Consider the following 20,184-nt stretch of genomic DNA (forward strand, 5'->3'; position numbering starts at 1 on the left):
GTCACTCAAGGAAAAAACATAAACCAACAAAATCAGACTTCCTGGTGCGCACAGGTAGTGAGACATAGGCATCTGCCATACTGCTGGAACAACCCTCTTTGCCTCCCAAATTTGAGGTTGTCTGTCTCGTCCTTCTGTCCGTCAGTCTCAATCTAAACACAGAAAAACAGACACCGAACCCGGGATCAACCAACCACTCAAAGAGACAAAGATTCTCTATGGCTGCTGGTGAGGAAAATACCAGACCAGTGGGCGGAGGCCCGAAATATCTCCGGACACAAGGCGCCCACTTACCAGGAGGAGGCCTCATGGCCTGCCACTCCCAGCGATGATCCTGGAGTGTCCTTCAGGACCCTGCAGCCTCTCTCAGCTGCCCAGGCAGGACTCTAACCCTGGTACAGACCCTTACCCTGACTTCAGGCAGAGGGGCTCTAGCCCTCCCAGATGTTCGCGAACAAACCAAAGCTAAGACAGACAAGACAGATGAGGCGGCACAGAGAAGACATGACAGAACAAACACAAACCGCGGCACCTGATCAATGCTCAAGCAGCCCTCCAAACCACAGCTTCTGAGACTCTCAAATGAAGCTTCAATTTCAGGATCAAATGCTTGGAAGACAGCTATGCTCACCACTATACGCATACACAACAGTTGTCGGACGTACAAACACGTTCAGCTGGCTGATTTGATAGGAAACGAATGTACTAGTTCTGCAGGAGAGCGTTCAGTACCCAGATCCAGTACTAAACAGATGTGAGGCTCTAAGTCCTCCCTGACGGGGGTCAGAGACCCCCTCCTGATGGGAACCGAAGTCCACCCCGATAAGGCTTCCCTGATGGGAGTCAGAGATTCCCTCCTGATGGGACCAGTAACGTCTTCACAGGCTCCCGCGGCTGTGACTATACAGTGCGTCCGCTAAGTCACTTCTGGCTGCCACAGATACAGAGGTCCCGGGACACCTGGAAATGCAGAAACACAGACATAACATAAACAGACAATGCACTTTACACAGACACACACTTACCGGCCAGTCTAGGACCCTCGGTTCAAGGTCCTTGGGGGTGGAGGGAAAGGTCTGGGGGATCTCAGACAAGCCCCCAAATATAATACCAAGATGGCTCAGTGTAATACTGAGACCACCTAGATCGCAAGACCCCCAAAAGACCACCAGGACTCGATACTGATGCAATACACAGGGTCCTGTATTACAGGCTCAGAGCTTCGGATAGAAGCAGGATAGGAGGAGTGACCCTGAGCTTCAAGGGCAATGGGCTTATAAAGGGTTGTGGGTCCCAGGAATGTTGATCTTTAGGCAGATTGGGTGGGGGGCTGGATCTTCACGGAAGTCTCTTTATCCCAGAGGAACATTGGGATCTAATTGTATGTAATCCCTCCGGTGGAAGTTTCTGGGGACTGCTGGCAGGTGTTATTCCCAGAACACAGGGAGAAGGGTCACCTAGAGGACAAGTTCTCACACAGACCATCATTAATTGCAGAATATACATTACATATAGAATAAGGCATTGATTTCGTCCTTACGAAACCAATCACTTTCTGATTGAATTTGAGATCTGCTCCACAGGAAAGAACTCATGTCTGCTTATATAAAACTGGTGAGGACTCTGAGGCTGAGGAGATCACAGGCCTAAAAGGAACTTGTTATCATTGCTTTGCTAAACGGTTCTGTTGTCAAACAGCCTTCTAAATTGTGTGTGTGTGTGTGTGTGTGTGTGTGAGAGAGAGAGAGAGAGAGAGAGAGAGAGAGGGAGACACCCAGTCTTCATCAGTGACTTTTGTTGTTGCAGTGGATGGCAATTATTAAGAAGTAGCTGGCCAAGGCACATAAAATAAATGAGGATGGAGTTCTTGGCCCTAAATAAAATATCGTGACAATGACCTCATTGCAGCTGTGGCTATCTGCACAAGATCAGACCCTCAACATTTCATCAAGGATAGGGGAGGGGCCAAGAAGCACCTCCCATCCCCTATAAACTATCAGCAGATAACAGTTCCTGGGGGGGAGGGGTGTCAAATTACTCTGGTGTCACCACTGGTAAGTTTTAACCTCCCAACCACACTCAGGCATAATAAACTAACTGAACTTAGTGCCATACGTGAAAGTAAGATGGAGACTTACTAAGAAGAAGAGTTCTAGTAAGGGAACAAAGCAGATGATGAGGGAAAGGGACAGGGGGTAAAAGTAACTAAAATTCATTATGTTTACATACGAAGCTGTATTACAGTAAAAAGTGTAGAGCTTTGTGTGGATACATTTTACCTTCAGTGTACCTTACTACAATAAACAAAACTGTGACAAGAACACTGGGACCCACAGCAGGGATGACGCAGGGTCAGGGATTGGGCCGGTCAGGGTCTGACGAGCTTGTTAAGCTTGGAGGGCTCTCCTGCTTCGGGCTAATAAGTTTTCCAGTGGGGAATGTTCCAGTCACGGATGGTCTGACTGCCAGCATTCCCAGCAGGGCTGGAGAAGGGAGGGGACCACATCGGTGTTTCATGTTGACTTTCAAAGAATTCCCACTGTGAATATGCAGCCCTGCCCTCAACTGTGCCTTGTATTTTTGTCTCAGACACTTTTCACCTCCTTTCAGAGACTCCTAGGACCTCCATCACTTATGCTTTCTGGGGTTTCGGGAACTGTCTAGCGGTGTGAGACTCCGCTGAGTCAGTTTCCACTCCTTGCGTCTGCCCTGTGGATTTCAAAATGTGGTTACTGTTGTCATTTTATCCAGTGTCTTTGTCCTTGTGAGTTTATGCATTTTGAACATAATTGTCGTTTTAGAGGGTTTGGGGCAGGCAGCAGAGACAAACAAATGTCGTCCTTCAACCACATTTAACAAGGATGCCTGCAACTTCCAGCTCTGTTATTTAAAATGCGTTTTAAGCAAGGAAAGAGTGAGTAAATAATTTAATATGATACTGGAGGTGTTACATCGTGGGACTCTCATAGGGGAAAAAACCTAAGAGAAGCTTCGTGGAAGAGATGAACTCTCACTAAGCTTTTCTCCCTGCCTTCCCGCTTCCTTTCAGTTAAGGCACACTAGGTGGTGCTGCCTACTGAGAAGTTGCAGCAGCAGCCTCCCGAGCATCTCCTGTTGAGTCCTTTCAACACCCCTGTGAGCTGCCTCCCAGAACCCTAGCCTACAATTTCTCACCTGCCAGCCTAGCAGGCAACAACTGGGCTGACGTCAACAATCAACGGAATGGGCCAGTTCATCATTCTGGTAGAAGAGCTGATTATCAGTAAAAAAAGGATGTGCTTCCAAATTGGTTACTTTCTTGGGTACCCGGTCTCAGCCCACGGCTGCCCTGTTCATCTCCTGTATTCTTTTACTCCTAATAGTTAAACCCTATTACCATAGTATAATTCTTTTTAAGCCATTTAAAGTTTTATAATTATAAAGCTTTCCAAACAAATGCAAAAGGATGCTCCAAGTGTCCGTCTCCGGGTTTCTTTCCATGTATTGGCTTCATCTTGTTCTCCGGTTTTTTTTTAAGGCAAACTTTAGCTATCATGTCACATCCATCGTCTCTAAATAATTCAGTATGCAACTCAAAAAGAAAGATGTATGTAAGTGGGAAGTGGCGGCACTTGCCTGTAATCCCAAGCTCTTGGGAGCCCAGTGCAGAAAGACCACTGCATCAAAGTCAACCTACACAATGGGACCTCGGCTCAAAACAAACAAAGAGATAAATATGCAAACGGCAAAAAGGAAAGTCTGACAACAGTGCATCTTTTCAAAGTTACAGAGAAGCCAGGCGCTGTGGCACACACCTTTAACCCCCCCGGGAGGCAGAGGCAGGCAGAGCTTTGAGTTCAAGACCAGCTTGGTCTACAGAGCTAGTTCCTCACCACACAGAGAGAAATGCACACTGAAGAAGCCTGACAAGATTTAAGTAACTCCATTTTGAAATGAGCAGGCCAGAAATTTGTAAAATTCCACTGTTACAAAATGCCATAGCAGCCCCTCCCTACCAGGAACCCTGGGTCGCTCCTCCCTATTAGGAAACTAGAGTCGTTCCTCCCTACCAGGGAAAAACCACAAGTGTTAAAGACCCAGGCCACCTGTTAAGGCGGGAAGTCCCAAGTCCAAAATATACTGTGGCACTCGCCTGTTCTGAATCTACCAATCAGTTTAAAGGCCTACTTTGTTCTGCCAATCCTGAAGTGTGTGAATGCTGTTGCTTACGCTACCGGGTTATGAACGTATAAAAACCCGCCAAATCTGCTGTTCGAGGTCGCCTCTCCTCAAGGTGCTGGTCGACCCCAACAGACTGGATGAATAAAGCCTCTTGCTTTTGCATCGAGCAAGTCTCCGTCTCTCATTTGGGGCCTCCCGGAAGGTGAGATTCCGCTCCGGAGTCTTACAACACACTCACTCTTGCTTGGGCAGCATGGAGCACCCTTATACCCTTGTGCTACTGTGTATTTACACTTCTGCCCTATGGGGAGCGAAGGAAAAAGCACTGAGTGTGTCAAGGCCTGCGTGGCTGTGTGTTGTTGTCAGGAGCTAGTCACATCAAGGACCCTAGCCTTAGACCCATGGGAAAAGGACAAAGTGCCCCCATCCCACCTCACCAAGGTTGGGGTGAGGCTCAGAGGGCTGGCAGAGCCTTCCTCTTGTCCATGTGCGGATGTGGATGGTGGTGCATGCAGACAGCATCCACCATAGCTTCCCCACCAGGCTCAGGTTGTGCCTTCCCTACAGGAAAACCCCAGGGATGGTTACTGTGTCCAGCTCTGGGCTGAGACAGGCACACAGGGTAGATCTAGCCCTTCAATAAGGATACGGCCTGCAACTATCTGGTTGTATAAGGTTTTATCAACCAAAAGGCCAACAATCTCTTTAGGATTGATTAACAGCCAACGGGAATGTGCTTCAACACGTTCAACCCGCCTCCACCCACCGTGCACCACCACCACCCCGCCCCCCAATGTGGAAGGAATGTGACTTGGCCCAAGGTGAAAGTGGTCTTGGCGGGCTTTTTTGAGACACCGCAGATACCCCACTGAGGTGGGTCTGGAATTAAGAAAAAGGACCGGAGACTCCAGCCGGGCCATCGACCATCTATGAGAGGAGGGAACTAGAGTGGAGACCGGAAGTTGCGGACTGACAGAAGGAGGAGACCGAGAGATGAAGAGAGAGGCCCACAGGCTAGGACCACAGGGGGTGGGTTGCTTCTGTCGGGAGAGGATCCCCGCGCAGGCCTGGAGACAGCTAAGGACTCATCCCGTGGAACTGAGACCCGCAAGGTCTACTCTTGTTCTTTTTAACCTCCCTTCCCTCTTGCTTAGAGTAGTCAGGTTGTAAGGCAGATGCCTTTGTTTAATAAATTCATAATAAAACCTAATTGTTAGGGAGCAGAGCCAACACCCCAAGGACGAAGAAACCTTTACTGATAGTCTTATCTGAATAAATCACTGTTATAAAGATCAGTAAATTCTCATTTTCTATTTCCACCATTACTGCAACATTTATTAGTTGTTGTTGTTGTTTTTTTTTTAGTTTGTTGCATTTTTATTTTTTTTCCATTCACTATGCTTTTTTATTTATTAATTTATTCTTGTTACATCTCAATGGTTATCCCATCCCTTGTATCCTCCGTTATTAGTTGTTTTTAACCTGTAAATAATTCTACCTCCTCCCCATTTATTTCTTTAGCTTTAATTTTTTTTTTTAAATAGTTGTGTGTGTGGGTGTACCACATGAATGCCTGGTGCCTGCAGAAGCCAGGAGAGGGCACGGTAGCCCCTGGGACTGACTCAAAGGCTGTGCTTTTTCTCCTTAGGGTGCTTCAGGGTAAGAGACCTCGAACCGACTCTGTGTCTTTGAGAGCACAAAGAGTGTTGAGTCATTGCACTAAGTGGGTAAAAGGCCACGTGGGCTTACCAGAAGAGAAACAAGACACTCAGTTATATTTGAATTTCACATAAACAGGAAATAACTTATCAGTTGAAATGTGTCCCAAATTTTGCTTGCAACTCCTTACACTTTTTCAGGCTTAACTAAAATTCAAAGTTAACTGAGCATTCTGCATTTTTTTATTTGCCAAATCTGGCATCCATAGAACATGACTGTGGAGAGGTTTAATATATGCTGAGGAATTTTCTCCTCGGTTACTATGGACCCATGGAGGATTTGGACACAAAGGAATGACATTAGTATAAAGTGAGACCAGCTGGAAGACAAGGGTAGTTGTCCAGGTAGGAGATCCTGAAATATAAGACTAAGGTATTGGCAGCAGGAGAAAGAGAGGGGTGGCCTCTAGCTACATATGACTGTAAAAGAAGAAAAGCAAACAACAATAAAACTCAGGAAGAATCTGATGACAGATTTTTCAGGCTGGATGGCTTAAAGAATGACCACCATCAATTTCAAAAAAAAGTCTACAGGACAATTTGCTTTGGGAAAAGAATGAAAAATAATTTTGAGAGGATTCTTACATCTTTTTTTTTTTTTAAGATTTACTTCTGCCTGCATGTGTGCCTGCCAGCAAGAATAGGGCACCAGATCTCATTATAGATGGTTATGAGCCGCCGTGTGGTTGCTGGGAATTGAACTCAGGACCTCTGGAAGAGCAGCCAGTGCTCTTAACCTCTGAGCCATCTCTCTAGCACCCTGGGTTTTGTGTGTGTGTGGGGGGGGGGTGTTTGTTTGGTTGGTTGGTTGGTTTGGTTTTTCGAGACAGGGTTTCTCTGTGTAGCCTTGGCTGTCCTGGACTCACTTGTAGATGAAGCTGGTCTTGAACTCACAACGCTCCACCTGCCCCTGCCTCCCGAGTGCTGGGATTAAAGGCGTGCGCCATCACTCCAGGCCTGAATATTTCTCGTCCCGGTTTTAAAGTTGGGCACATTTTCTGTCTGGAAGAGACTGAAAAGAGAGAGCCACTGAAGCCTTCTTTGGATGTCCTTGTGCAGCTGGCTGTTTAGGGTCCTAAACTTAAGTTTTTTCAAGTATCTAATGTGCTGTTGTAAGAGATACGTACCTCACTTACGGGAGCTCTCGGGATTTTATACTGTTTTCTTTTTTTTTTTTTAATATTTATTTTTTTGTTACATATACAGTGTTTTTTGTTGTTGTTGTTGTTTATTTGTTTGCGTGTGTGCCTGCAGGCCAGAAGAGGGCAGCAGATCTCATTATAGATGGTTGTGAGCTACCATGTGATTGCTGGGAATTGAACTCAGGACCTTTGGAAGAACAGACAGTGCTCTTAACCTCTGAGCCATCTCTCCAGCCCCCTGTTTTCTTTTTGCAATGTGTTAATATGCTGTTCGAAAGCTTCCCATCTGTTCTCTAGTCTTTATTATCATCACTATTGTCCTGTGCCAAGCAAGTTGGCATTTTCTGTGGTCGCAACCTCATCCTCCCAATCTTTTTTTTTTTTTTTTTGGTTTTTCAAGACAGGGTTTCTTGCTTGCGGTTTTGCCTTTATAAACCCTGCACCTTAAGGAAAGGGCGCCGCCACCTTCCTCAGCTCCTGGGGAACAGATGGTCCTTGCTCCGGAGCTTGCTCAATAAAAAGACCCTGTGTGAATTGCATCTGGCTGGTCTCTGGGGGTCTAAGAGGATTTTGTAACTTGGGCATAAGAAAGGCTGCAGTGATCAGGGTGTAGCTTGGACTTTCACTACATCTCCACCACAGAAACAGCCCCTGATGCCTTCAGACAGGTGTGGCTGGGCTATTCAACCCCCCACTTTGAGGTTCTGTTACCAAAGACCACTTCTGGCATCCACATGTTCTTAGCCTAGGATCTCCCTGTCGCCCCTCCACCCCCCCCCCCCAAAAAAAAACCCAGAATAATGCACTAAAGAATTCACTTTTTGGTGACGGTGCTTTATTGGCCAGTATTTATTGTGTGCGTAGCATGATTAGCTGGAGCACCTCCGGTCCTGTCGAAACCTTGGTTAAGCATCATGACGCCAAAATGGCAGTCAGATATACAGCCAATGAGATCTGAGTGGCTCAGTAATGCTGTAGGCCACAGTCAGCATGGGCCAGCCACACAGCTAGTGGTTTTAGCAAATCCACATGGAGGTGATCCCCCTTTGGGCAGCGTGCAACTACTAGGCAGCAGTGAGTGGCTACCGATGGTACCTTATGCTGTCAGTCCATCTTTAAACCTTTTAAATATTTGACTTGTCTCTGAAAGCCACCAAGGAAATAACTTGGTATCAGTTTTGTTTTACAAATGACAGCCCTGCAGCTAACGGATAGCTTGCCCAAAAACAGAGTTCCTAGTGTAAAATATAAGAAGAGTGATAATTGTCTTTGGAGAATTCACTACATTATCCTTTAAGTTTACTTAGGCATAAGGAAATATCCCTCATTTGATGAATAATTCAAATCTGAGTCATGTTGCCATGGAAAGCGAGCAGCTATCTTTGCGGATTGTTTTTTATGAGGCACTCAGCCCCACAGACAGATGTTTACCTCTCTTGAGGGAGCAACAGCTCTTGACAATAGGAAATATGATTGCAGCAAAAATCCCAGTTCTCCATCTTCGTTAAAAATTACTTCAGTATTCTGTTTTGCTTCGTGCTTCAAGTACATGGGAAAGATTCTCACAACTGACAGGAATCTCGGGATGAACGCAACAGATGCCAACCTGCAGACCGCGACAGGAGAATTTTGAGCCTTGAAAAAAAGATGTAATTTTTGCTTTTCTAGAAACTGAGCAAAGTGTTTGTTCTGGTGAAAATGTAAGCTGTGAGGAAAATGGCTCCCAGAAAATCTAACATTTGCTCTCCTATTGCTAAAAAAAAAAAAAAAAAATGTCTGCATGAGCATCTGGTTGCAAAGATTCAGCTTGACTGTAGCCATCTTGGCTAGAACTGATTTGTCCTGCCAGGTGACCCTGACATACACTCCAAAGTTAAAAGGGCTGAGCATAATATGCTGCCCATGATAGCAATGTTTTGGTTTTGGTTTTTTGTTTTGTTTTGTTTTCTTCAGGGAGTTGTTTGTTTCTGTTTTGGGGTTGGGTTTTCTCAAGACAGGGGTTCTCTGTGTAGCCCTGGCTGTCCTGGACACACTTTGTAGACTTGGCTGGCCTCGAACTCACAGAGATCTGTCTGCTTCTGTCTCCCAAGTGCTGGGATCAAAGGCATGCTCCACCATGCCGGGCCCAATGCTTTTTTTTTTTTAATGTTTTATTTATTATCATGTATATGGTATATGTAAGATAGAGCACACACATGCCATAGCGTGAATGCAGAGGCCAGAGGAGGAGTTTGTGGAGTCATTTCTCTCCTTTTGGCTTTACATGAGTTCTGGAAATTGAACTCTGGTCATCATGTTGCTGGCCCCTACACTGTTCCTTGACTACCATTGGACACATGAATAGTCTCTGAGAAAGGACTGGTACATTCTTATTGGCTGTTGTCTATCTTTGTCTCACGTAGCCCTTCCTCCTGTCTGGGGAGTGCATTAATCCTCCTGTCTTCCTGTCAATCAGTACATATGTCTATCCATAGATTTCCCTCTAATGAATTGTACTTTGTGTAATCCTGGACCTATCTATTGCTTTTCAAACGCTTCCTAACCTTCGCCTTTGGCAGCCAAGCTCTCACCTGCTGGGATGAGTCATTCCAAACAATTAGTATTTGCACTGGAGCCATTTGATGATGTGTTTCCCCCTTGCTCCTGGCTTGTCTCCGTTATCTAAGAGTGTATATGGCTCCGACAATTCTGAACTGTAGATTTGTACCTTAACTGGGGCTTTCTGTCTGTACCCTACAGAAAATTCCAGCCCAAACTAACCTACTCTCTAATTCCGCCCTTCCGAGTCTAGCTAGGGTAGAAGTATGCAAAAGCTATTCCCCTTCATCAAAATGCCTTAGGCCAAGTGACTTTTAAACAATAGAAATGCCTTCCTCACATTTCTGATAGTGGGGAAATCCTGGGTCAGAGCAGCCAAGCGGTGTTTGAGGACACACTTCCACAGACACACCCATCACTCACCAACAGGCACAGGGCAGTGTTCTCTGGTTCTTTCATCAGGGTGCTGGATCCATTAATGAGAGCTCCACCTTCATGACCTACCACACTCTAAGTTCTTTGGGCACAGAATTTCAATATATGAATGGGAGTGGAGTAAAAAAAAAAAAAAAATCAGATTGTGGTAGTGTTAAACTTCAGGCCAGGAGATAAGAAAGAAAATGAAGCAGGAGAAAAGAGAGCGAACATCCATTATGCCATCTCTGGGTACCACTGCCCATGCTAGAGTGAATATACTCCATCTTCCACAGCAAGCCTTTTATGAAGCTGAAGTTATTTTTATTTGGGAGGCTAGGTGCCTTGGAGGGTCACCTCACAGGAAGCTGTAGATCTTTCAGGAAACTCAGTAGTTCTGTGTGGTGACTGAGTGGTTACATTCATGAGTAGCCAGCATGAGACAGTGTAAAAAGGTGATGAGAAAAAAAAAAACCATAGTCTTCGGTTGGCAAGATGGACCAATAGGTAGAGATGCTCTCAGTCACGCTAAAGACCTGAGACCTATCTCCAGATTCCACAAGGTGGCAGGACAGAACTGACTCCTGACACTTGTCCTCTGACTGCACATTTGTGCCTGCATTCTTGGACAGACAGACAGATGCACACAGGCACACACGTACACACACAGCAAAATAATTATTTTTAAAGCTACTCTTGGGCTGGAGAGATGGCTCAGTTGGTAATGTGCCTGCTGAACCCCTAGATTCAATCCCCAGAGCCCACACCGAAAAGTATAACAAAGCATGAGCCATGTTGATGCCCTTCGTGCCCCCTCTAGCCTGTTGGTGAGTCAATGATCTTTTAAATTTTTTTTAATTATCTATTTCTTATGATTTATTCAGATTGCATCCTGACTGTTATCCCCTGGCTCTTATCTTCCCATTCCCACCCTCGCCCCCTCTTCCACCCTATACCCCTCCCCTAAGCACCCCACCCCCACCCCGCATCTTAAACTTTTAATAACATGACCCAAACCTGCCAAGGTTTTCTTGGACACCCAACCTCCCTGTGGCCCATGGCTGGCCTGTGTAACTCTGTTGAATTGTCCCTGCTGGTGGCACAGCCTCTGCTGCTCCTCTACAGTGCACAGCGCCAGACCATAATAAGCACAGCAGACTCTCTTTGTATTTTTGTTTTGTGTTTCCCTCTGGATTTTTGTTTTTCTTTTGAGAGGAGGCCTCTATGTAGCCCCCCACTGTCCTGAACCTCACACTGTACACCAATCTGGACTTGAACCCAGAGATCCAAGGCATGTGTCCCCCACACTTGACCCCTCACTGAGGAGCTAAAGGCAAGAGTAGTGAGGCTGCTGTGAGCCCCTGTTGCGTAGCCCTGGTTGTAGATGCTCCCTATCCATTTCTGCTCTGAGACGTCCTTGCAGGATGTAACTCAGGCCGCCTGGTGAGCTGTCTACAGGGTGAGTCATTTTGATGGTCCAAAACTATTTTTAATAGGTTCTCTCTATATAAACCTGAAGTGCGCAGCCGGGCGTGGTGGCGCACGCCTTTAATCCCAGCACTCGGGAGGCAGAGGCAGGCGGATCGCTGTGAGTTCAAGGCCAACCTGGTCTACAAAGTGAGTCCAGGACATCCAAGGCTACACAGAGAAACCTTGTATTGGGGGGGGGGGGGAAAGGGGGAATCCTGAAGTGCAAATAGCTGGCAATAAATGAGAATACCAAGACAAAACTAGGGCCTTTGAAAAATGGATACTCCTTAGGAGTTTATATATTGGGAGCTAATAACACCTTGTGGTTATGTGCTGTTCCTGCAGCAGACCTGAGTCCAGTTCCCAAAACCCACATTGGGTGTCTCACAACTCCCTGTAACTCCATTTCCATACCTCAGGACCCCTTGGGCACCTTCACTCACATGCTCATACGCACACAGAGATACACACTACATACACATAACTTAAAAATAAAATAAGTCCTTTTTAAAAAAAAAACACTTTATGCACAGGGATCATTTTTTTTAATGACTGTATAAAAACAGTGAAGGGTTTTAAAATTTACAAACATTTGGCGATACAAAAAAAATGTTATCATTAAATATTCACATGAGTTTCACATATAACTTTAGAAATATAGTCCCTTACCTCCACCTCTGCCCAAGGATGATACATCACATACTCTATGACTTTTACGAAATTCTTTTGGGTTCTGGTATTTTTGAAACAATATCTCTGTAACTCAGGCTTGCCTTGAAATTAGGCAATCCTCTTAGCTGTGGGCTTGCAGTGCCAGTTTAAAACTAAGCATATATTTTGATTTCCTTGTGTTCCCCACTCTGGGCCTGGCCAGGGATTAAACCTGGAGCTTAGTTCTTTCCACATAGATATTTCCCCCTTAGGTACATCCCCACAATAACTTGGTTCAGGAAGGCCTATGAGGAATTTCCTGTCTGGTGTGTGGCATGCCAGTAGAAAGGTGCGTGCTGGTTTTTATACAGGGCTACAGCGAAGCCAGAACTTTTGCTTTGTGGATTTTAGTGCGGTTATTGTAGAATGGAAAATGTGTTTGGCAAAATGGCCCCACCAGCCTCATGCACACACAGTGTTGTTATAGAGGCCACAGCAGTTAGCAAGACTCCGGGCGCTGAACTCCTTGTCTGCCCAGGGGCCTGAGAAGGAAGACAGGTTGGTGCCGTTCAGAGAAACGCTGAAATGATAAAGCCAGAGAGACATGCACGGGTCAGACACAAGCAAGGCAGCACAAAAGACTAACAAGTTTTACCAAGTAGCTGAGAACAAAACCCCAAACCTGTGAGTGGATCTATTGACCACAACCAATGATGTGAAATCCAATTAAATACATTTTGCCACTCACAGTTTTGTTGATGACGCTAATACAGAAAGCCTGTCCGTTGTCTGCCATGTGCCCAGCTCCTAACCTCAGTTCAGTCAGAAATATCATTTCCAGACAGTTGAGGAAAAAAAAAAATATGTGCCTTATAAAAGATCTAGAATTGAATTTAACAACAACAAAAAGGTGATAGCCTAGGGCCACTTTCCTCTTGAGAAAGAAAATCTGCTTACACTTCATTGGTATAAATTAATTACACAAAGATACTTCTTTTTTCAACTTTCTTGATTTTCATTTTATTCAAACTGAAACAGAATGACATCACTTTCCTCCTTCCTTTTCCTCCCATCTACCCTTCCTCAAACCCATCCTATAGTACCCTCCACTCTCTTCTTCTTTGATTATTACACACACACACACACACACACACACACACACACACACACACACACATATATGCTATGTTTTTTTTCAAGTCATACGTCCATGTGCAGCTGTGGGTATGGGCATGAGTGCAGGACTTAAGATGGGGCCTTCTGGAGCTGGAGCTGCAGGTGGTTGGAAGCCACTCAATGTGCATGGGGAAGCAGAACTCAGGTCCTTGGAGAGAGAGGCACGCTAACTGCTGAGCCATCTCTTCCACCCCTTCCAGTTTCTGGCTGCTAATAACTCCTACAATATGGCTTTAGAAAATCCACTGAGAGAATGCACATTAGAACTACGCCAGACTCAAGATCTATCCAGCTTATAAATTCCTCTTTAACGATATCCAAAATTTATGATAACTCATTTACTTTTTCTTAATTTCTTGGCCTGTTTTGCAGCTAACATCTGAGTAACTACATACCTACATCTCTGACATACACATCTCCTCCTAAGCAGGCTCCAGCTCTGATTTCTCTTCTGAGCCCCAGACGGTAGTGGGTTAATATGGTGTTCACACAAGCACCTCCAAATTAACATATCCAGAACTGGGGGAGGCCACTCCTTTCTTCTTTACTCCTATTTCCTGTTCCTCACTGGCCCAAGAGAGAAAGGACAGTTCTTTCTCCTCCTCATTTTGGACCTGTGTGCCTGCAGGCCAGAAGAGGGCGCCAGATCTCATTATAGATGGCTGTGAGCCACCGTGTGGTTGCTGGGAATTGAACTCAGGACCTCTGGAGTTCAGGCCAGTGCTCTTAACGGCTGAGCCATCTCTCCAGTCCCGTGCACCTGTATCTTTACAGGTATCTCTCCCTACCTCTTGCTAACCCTGTTCTCCCTGTTCTCCAAACGTCCTGTAAATCACAGCTATGCAGGCCAGAGGCCCGAATCCTGCAAGTCGAATTTTAACTTCTCTAGGCTTTCATGCCAGGGCTCTCTGTAATGTTTCAGCCTTGCTTCCGAGAGCTCTCCCCACTCACCTGCAGGCCTCGCCAGCACTTCATCAAATACTCTCATCCTCCCACCCTTCCTTTATGTGTCCCGGAACTAGTTCTTCTGGCTCAATGCCAGGTTCTTATCATATTCTAGAATATTGTAAACAAGGACGTCTTTATACTATTATACTCAAAGTTATCTTAAAATTTTTAATCTGTCTTTTCTTGGTCTGTTTCATTTCTATCTGGGGGAAAAAAATTCTTGAGTTTTAGCCACTTAAGACCACTGTAGGTTCAGTGTTCATGGAGGGCAGAGGTGGGACACTGAGGGCATGTCTAATGAGCTGAGTGTTAGATTCAACCTCTTTCTACTTCTTCTTCTTCTTCTTCTTCTTCTTCTTCTTCTTCTTCTTCTTCTTCTTCTTCTTCTTCTTTTGGTTTTTCGAGATAGGGTTTCTTTGTGTAGCCTTGGCTGTCCTGGACTCACTTTGTAGACCAGGCTGGCCTCGAACTCACAGTGATCCGCCTGCCTCTGCCTCCCGAGTGCTGGGATTAAAGGCATGCGCCACCACGCCCAGCTCAATATTAATTATTAATAAGCATTCTAGATAGCACTACCTAGACTAGGCTGGTCTCCAACCTACAGAAGTCGGCCTGCTTCTTCTGCAGATTAAATGAGTGAACTATGATGATTGGCTTCCATTTGTCTGTCCTCTATCTATCTACTTACTTATGTACTTACTTATTTAAGTATTTTTGGCAACAGAGTCTCCCTATGTATTCCTGGCTGTCTTAGAGATCATAGTGTAGACTGACCTATCTTGGAACTCACAGAACTACTTAGAATTTTTTTAGAGTTAAAGAAATAAATAATCCCAGCACTCAGGAGGCACAGGCAGACAGACCTCTGTGAGTTCGAAGCCAGCCTGATCTACAAAGTGAGTATAGGAAGGCCAAGGCTGTTACACAGAGAAACAAACACTATCTCAAAACAAAACAAAACAAAAATAAATAAATAAAAATAAAACAATGGCAGAGCCATTGTAAAGTCACCACCTATAAACTACATTTCAGTCACAATAAATACAGTAACTCCTTAAAGAAGAGACCACATTTCTTTCCTTTCCCCTGTACACCACCAATAAATAGAACCAATCACACACAGAAGGGCTAAAACTGAAGATATCACCTACTAAGAGAAAAGAGTACAGATGTCGGCCGTCACCAACATCCATGTTGTGTCCACAGCCTGTACTCAAGACTCCCATCTGCCCACACGCAGAAGAGGATATAGGAAGAGGGGCAGGAACCCTGGTGGTCACATACCTCTGGAAAAGCTCTCTGCAGCACACGTAGGTCTCATAGGTTCTGTTGGTGAAGCTTGTGTTTAGGAATGAGACGCAGTCAGTTTCAGCGCCCCTGGGAACATAGAGGATCCCTGCACGAAGGAGACAGATATCGCCTGAAGGAGGAGGATTTGGCACATGGTCCCTACAGTTCTTTACTGTTTGGCTAGGAGTTGGTAACACCATAGATTAGGTGTCTGTGGGATGGACAGTTAGTTAAATAGATATTCTGAGACAGATCCTGTGATCTCTGCCAGAGACAGCGCTTAAGCACCTACCTGCCATACAGGCACTGATAAAGGAGACGCAGGCACCGGTGAACAGGGCCCTGACCACTAGCTTGCACAAGTCGCTCTTCCGCTGGGGTATAATTGATGCTGTAGGCAACAAAGGAAAGCAATTGGATGTCTTCCCTACACAGCAAGAAGGGGTAGCCCATGAGACCCCATTAGAAGAATGCAGAAAACAACACAGACAAATAGTCTCCTTATGACCAGGCACCTAAGGCTTCTAGGTGCATAAGGGGTCTGTACACACATTAGTCTTGATATATAACTCAGACTTTTCCTGGCTCCAGGATTGTATATCTGACCCCTCCCACAGTGGTTCTGGAACCTACTCAAGATATATCTGGATCAAGCAAGGCTCTGAGCTGCTCCAAGCAGGTACAAATGCCTGGTGTTGGCCAGTTGACATTTACACTCTTAAGTCCAGACTGGAATTAGATGGGCTGTTTTGAGGCAAAGGACCAGAGAGGGCAGCATCCATCCCAGCCCAGCCCAGAATCGCAGTCAGCAAGTGGCAGAAGCACAACAATATGGACGGGTGTTTAACAGAAGGGAAAAGGTAAACCAAAGGGAAACTGTTGCACTTTCACATTGTTTAATCATCTCTCAATGACATACATTTAATGATTCTACTCCAGAATATGATTGTTATAAATGACATTTTAACACATTCTTTTCATACTCGATATCTTCTATGACCCATTTCTAAGCTGGTTCTTCCAAGTGCTCAAGATTCTGAGAGGCACCCCCACCCTGCCCTCCAGGACCACACCCCCCTTTCCCAGCACTCCTGCACCCATCACCCACAGGCAGCAATGTGAGCACCTGTGATTCAAACACTAAGTGCTCTGTGCTCCAGGACTCTCAGCATTTAACCCAACAAGAGATGATGCTCACTCATTCCATTTATCTGCTTTTTTTTTTTGTCTCCTGCGTTCATTTGTTATTATTGTTGTTTTAGTTCATGTAAAAAATATTGCTCTTGCTTAAAAAAAAACTATTGACTAACTTAATTTCATAAATTACTTTTTTGTAGCTTAATGGCAAGATAGAAATAGAATTTTGATAACTTTTCCCTTATAATAAAAATGAAACTTTTTGTGCCTTGGCAGAGAGGAGAAAAGGCAAATACAGCTTTGATTTAACCCACAGTCAGGCCGACTGCATTAGCTCTGAGTTACACGTGACCTAAGGGGTCCCCTTCATATTTGCTTCCCCATCTAGCCTCAGCCCGGCAGTGAGCAAAGCCCGAGATCTGCCTGGCGCACTGAGGACCCGGGGCTTTAACAACTCACTCAAGCCTCCCAGTGTGATTCCTATGGAAGTAAGATTGGCAAATCCACAGAGTGAAAATGTTGCAATAATTTCAGCTTTCACCTAGGGGGAAAAAAAACAAATAGAGAAATTCAGTTCTGGTGTGTCTCACAACCGTGGTAGAAGTTCCAGGGCACTCCAAATCTTTCTTACAGTGTTCTAAGGAACACATAAAAAAAATGCTCAGAAAATAACCGGCCCCTGAGTTACAACAGCTGTGGCAAAACCACTGGACTTCTTGTCCATCACTGTTCTTATTAAAGATAGGGAGAAAATGATCTAGAGATTCAAAGGGAGAGGCAAGAAAGACCTATTCACAGTGATTTGAATATGTAAGTAAAGGGACGTCAGGACATGCAAAAAAAAAAGTGTGTTCTTGCACTGTCCCAATGTAAGTAAGCAACAATTGTCCTGTAGACCAAAGCTGGGTCAGACCGCAGGGAGGAATAACAGAGACCTGGGGCAGCAGCTCTGTACTGAGACATTCTGTTCTGCCTGTCTTGAGCTTAGGCTGGAACTCTGGGACACAGCTGTGGGCCACAACGTTTGTGTGGTACATCCTACCTCCCTCCGATCTGCATGGCCCAAACCTTTCCCCCTTGTAATTTTCTGGACTGCCACTTACAGAAATCCACTGTTTCTCCCCATTGATCCACTCTTCTACTCCGGAGAGACGTTTGTTCTTGTATTGAGACAGTTGTTGATAGGCCACAAATTCGTTGATGAAGAATTTGACTCCCACCAACTCAGCCACCAGTGGACAGTCCGCCCACTGTACACCCATCATGAAAACCATGGGCATTAGGACATAGGAGCAGATGACCTGAGTGGAGGAGAGACACACCAGGGAAAGCAAGAGCAGACAACAAACGTCAGGAGCCAGGAGCCTCTCTGGAAGGCGACCTAGCCTCCTCTCCCTCCTCTCCCTTCTCCTCCTCCTCTTCCTCCTCCTCCTCCTCCCACTCGGGCTTTCTCTGAGCTTACCATGGGTCGGGAAAACATGCCCAACACATATCAGACCTGGAAAGTGAGTCCGTGTATATCCACCATTTCCCCAAGCCAGGACAGCGTAGCATTGACGAAGGCCAACACAGCCAGAAAGGCAATCAGGTTGGCTGCAACATTAGCGACAAGGCCTATGGCATCTGAGGCTCCATTGCTGGCAGCTTCCAGGATATTTCTCTCTTCCCTGTGGTTATTGGGCATAGAGAAAGAGCAGGCTACCTAGAGCAGAGTCAGCCTCCCAGAGAGGAGAAGCTCCATTGGCCCCGAAGTGGAAGTAACGTGTACAAAGCCGCTGTGAGAGGAGATGGAATTCCGGAGGAGGTGTCTGTCTGTCTGTCTTTCTTTCTTTCTTTCTTTCTTTCTTTCTCCTTTCTTCCTTTTTTTCTTTTGATTTTTTTTTCTTGGTTTCTCGAGACAGGGTTTCTCTGTGTAGCCTTGGCTGTCCTGGACTCCCTTTATAGACCAGGCTGGCCTCGAACTCACAGTGATCCACCTGCCTCTGCCTCCCGAGTGCTGGGATTAAAGGCGTGCGCCACCACGCCCAGCTTGATTTTTTTTTTCAAGCCAAGGTTTCTCTGTGTAGCCTTGGCTGTCCTGACTCATTTTGTAGACCAGGCTGGCCTTGAACTCACAGAGCTCTGTCTGCCTCTGCCTCTCCTAGTGCTGGGATTACAGGCGTGCACCACTGCGCTGGCTTCCTTAATCATTTCAATACTCTGCTATTGCCATTATTATTGTCAGGAATGCATGATGCCAAGGACACGGGGTATTTGTATTAGAAGCTAATGCCAGGTGGGAAGGTTAAGTTAAAAAACAAACAAACAAACAATGAAAACAAAAACAAAAACAGAAAGAAAGAAAGAACCAAAAAACTGAAGATGGGTAGCTGGAAACAGGGAGAGCACAGGGGGGCATAGGATGACATTCTTCCTTCGGGGAAACTGGAAGTCTCTGCCCACCCACACAGGGCTTCTCTAGGTAGCCGACCTAATCTAATTAGGACTAATTAGTCACATCTAACATCCCCATCTCTCAAGTTCTCCCGGACTCACCCGCGAGGCATTTTCACTCCCTCCTTGCTCTTGAACGTGGACTCTTCTACTTCTGGATACACCAGCTTGGACAAGGCGAGTGCACAAGGGGCAGCCATCACTGAGGCGGAAATCAAGGACGATGCGTCAATCTGTAAAGCCGGATGGGGGATTCGCACTACTGTGGGGTTCAACCTGGGTGCACCAAGAGTGTCTGTGGTAACTGTGCCTCACCCCAAAGGATATGAAGGCTCCCAGGACAGTGCCTGCAATGGTGGCGAAACCTCCAGTCATCACAGCATGCATTTCAGAGAGGGTCATGTCTACAAGGTAGGGACGGATGAGCAGAGGTGCCTCTGTCTAAAAACAAAGAATAGTCACATATCAGGAAGGTATTACTTCCCATGTCAAAGGGCTTATCCCAGGCAGGGGATAGACCCCTCCTAGACCCTGCAGATGCATGGCCTGCTAGCCAGTGGACGAAAACCTGCCCAACTGTGTCCTCACTGGCCTTATTTGCACTTGTTTCTATACCGTGTTATAAAACACTATAGGCAACTTGGTGCTCGTTCGCTTTGTCTAAATCCCATGCACTTACTGAGTGGATTACAAAATATAGTGCACTTGCTGACCACACACTAGATGTCTACAAACCATGTATTAAGGGAACTGAAAATACTTATCTAAGCTAATTTTTTGTGAAATAATAAAAAAAAAAATAGTAATAATAATGTCAGGTCAGCAAGTTCAGCCTGAGAACCTGAGTTCAATATCTCAAACCCACATGAGAACTAACACCCACAAGCTGCCCTCTGACCTCCATATGAGCGACATAGGCAATAGCACTTAAACACACACGCGCACACACACACACAGAGAGAGAGAGAGAGAGAGAGAGAGAGAGAGAGAGAGAGAGAGAGAGTCATCAAACAAATTAATACACTTTTAATGCAATGTCTGTAATTTTTTTTTTTTATTAATTAGGAAGATCCAAGTAGGAAATTACCTAGCCTCAATCTAGGATG

General features: G+C 45.5%; 1 protein-coding gene across 3 annotated transcripts in view; it reads right to left on the reverse strand.

Moving 5' to 3' along the window:
• Positions 1–441: 441 nt before the first annotated feature.
• Positions 442–20,184, reverse strand: part of SLC28A2 (solute carrier family 28 member 2) — a 31,489-nt gene continuing 11,746 nt past the window's right edge. The window contains exons 11-19 of one of the 3 annotated variants that reach the window (XM_084776916.1): positions 19,394–19,519; positions 19,181–19,311; positions 18,144–18,312; positions 17,749–17,946; positions 17,105–17,186; positions 15,801–15,899; positions 15,503–15,614; positions 8,453–8,627; positions 442–960 (exon numbers count right to left, since the gene is read on the reverse strand). In XM_084776916.1, coding sequence (XP_084633042.1) covers positions 922–960; positions 8,453–8,627; positions 15,503–15,614; positions 15,801–15,899; positions 17,105–17,186; positions 17,749–17,946; positions 18,144–18,312; positions 19,181–19,311; positions 19,394–19,519 — 1,131 coding nt within the window. In that variant the 3' untranslated portion in view covers positions 442–921. Of the gene's footprint in view, positions 961–6,843; positions 6,892–8,452; positions 8,628–11,955; positions 12,675–15,502; positions 15,615–15,800; positions 15,900–17,104; positions 17,187–17,748; positions 17,947–18,143; positions 18,313–19,180; positions 19,312–19,393; positions 19,520–20,184 lie in introns of those variants that run through there. The other 2 variants (XM_084776917.1, XM_084776918.1) reach the window with 2 other exon arrangements.

Source organism: Acomys minous (assembly GCF_964271855.1).
Source record: "Acomys minous genome assembly, chromosome: 3".
NCBI lineage: Eukaryota > Metazoa > Chordata > Mammalia > Rodentia > Muridae > Acomys > Acomys minous.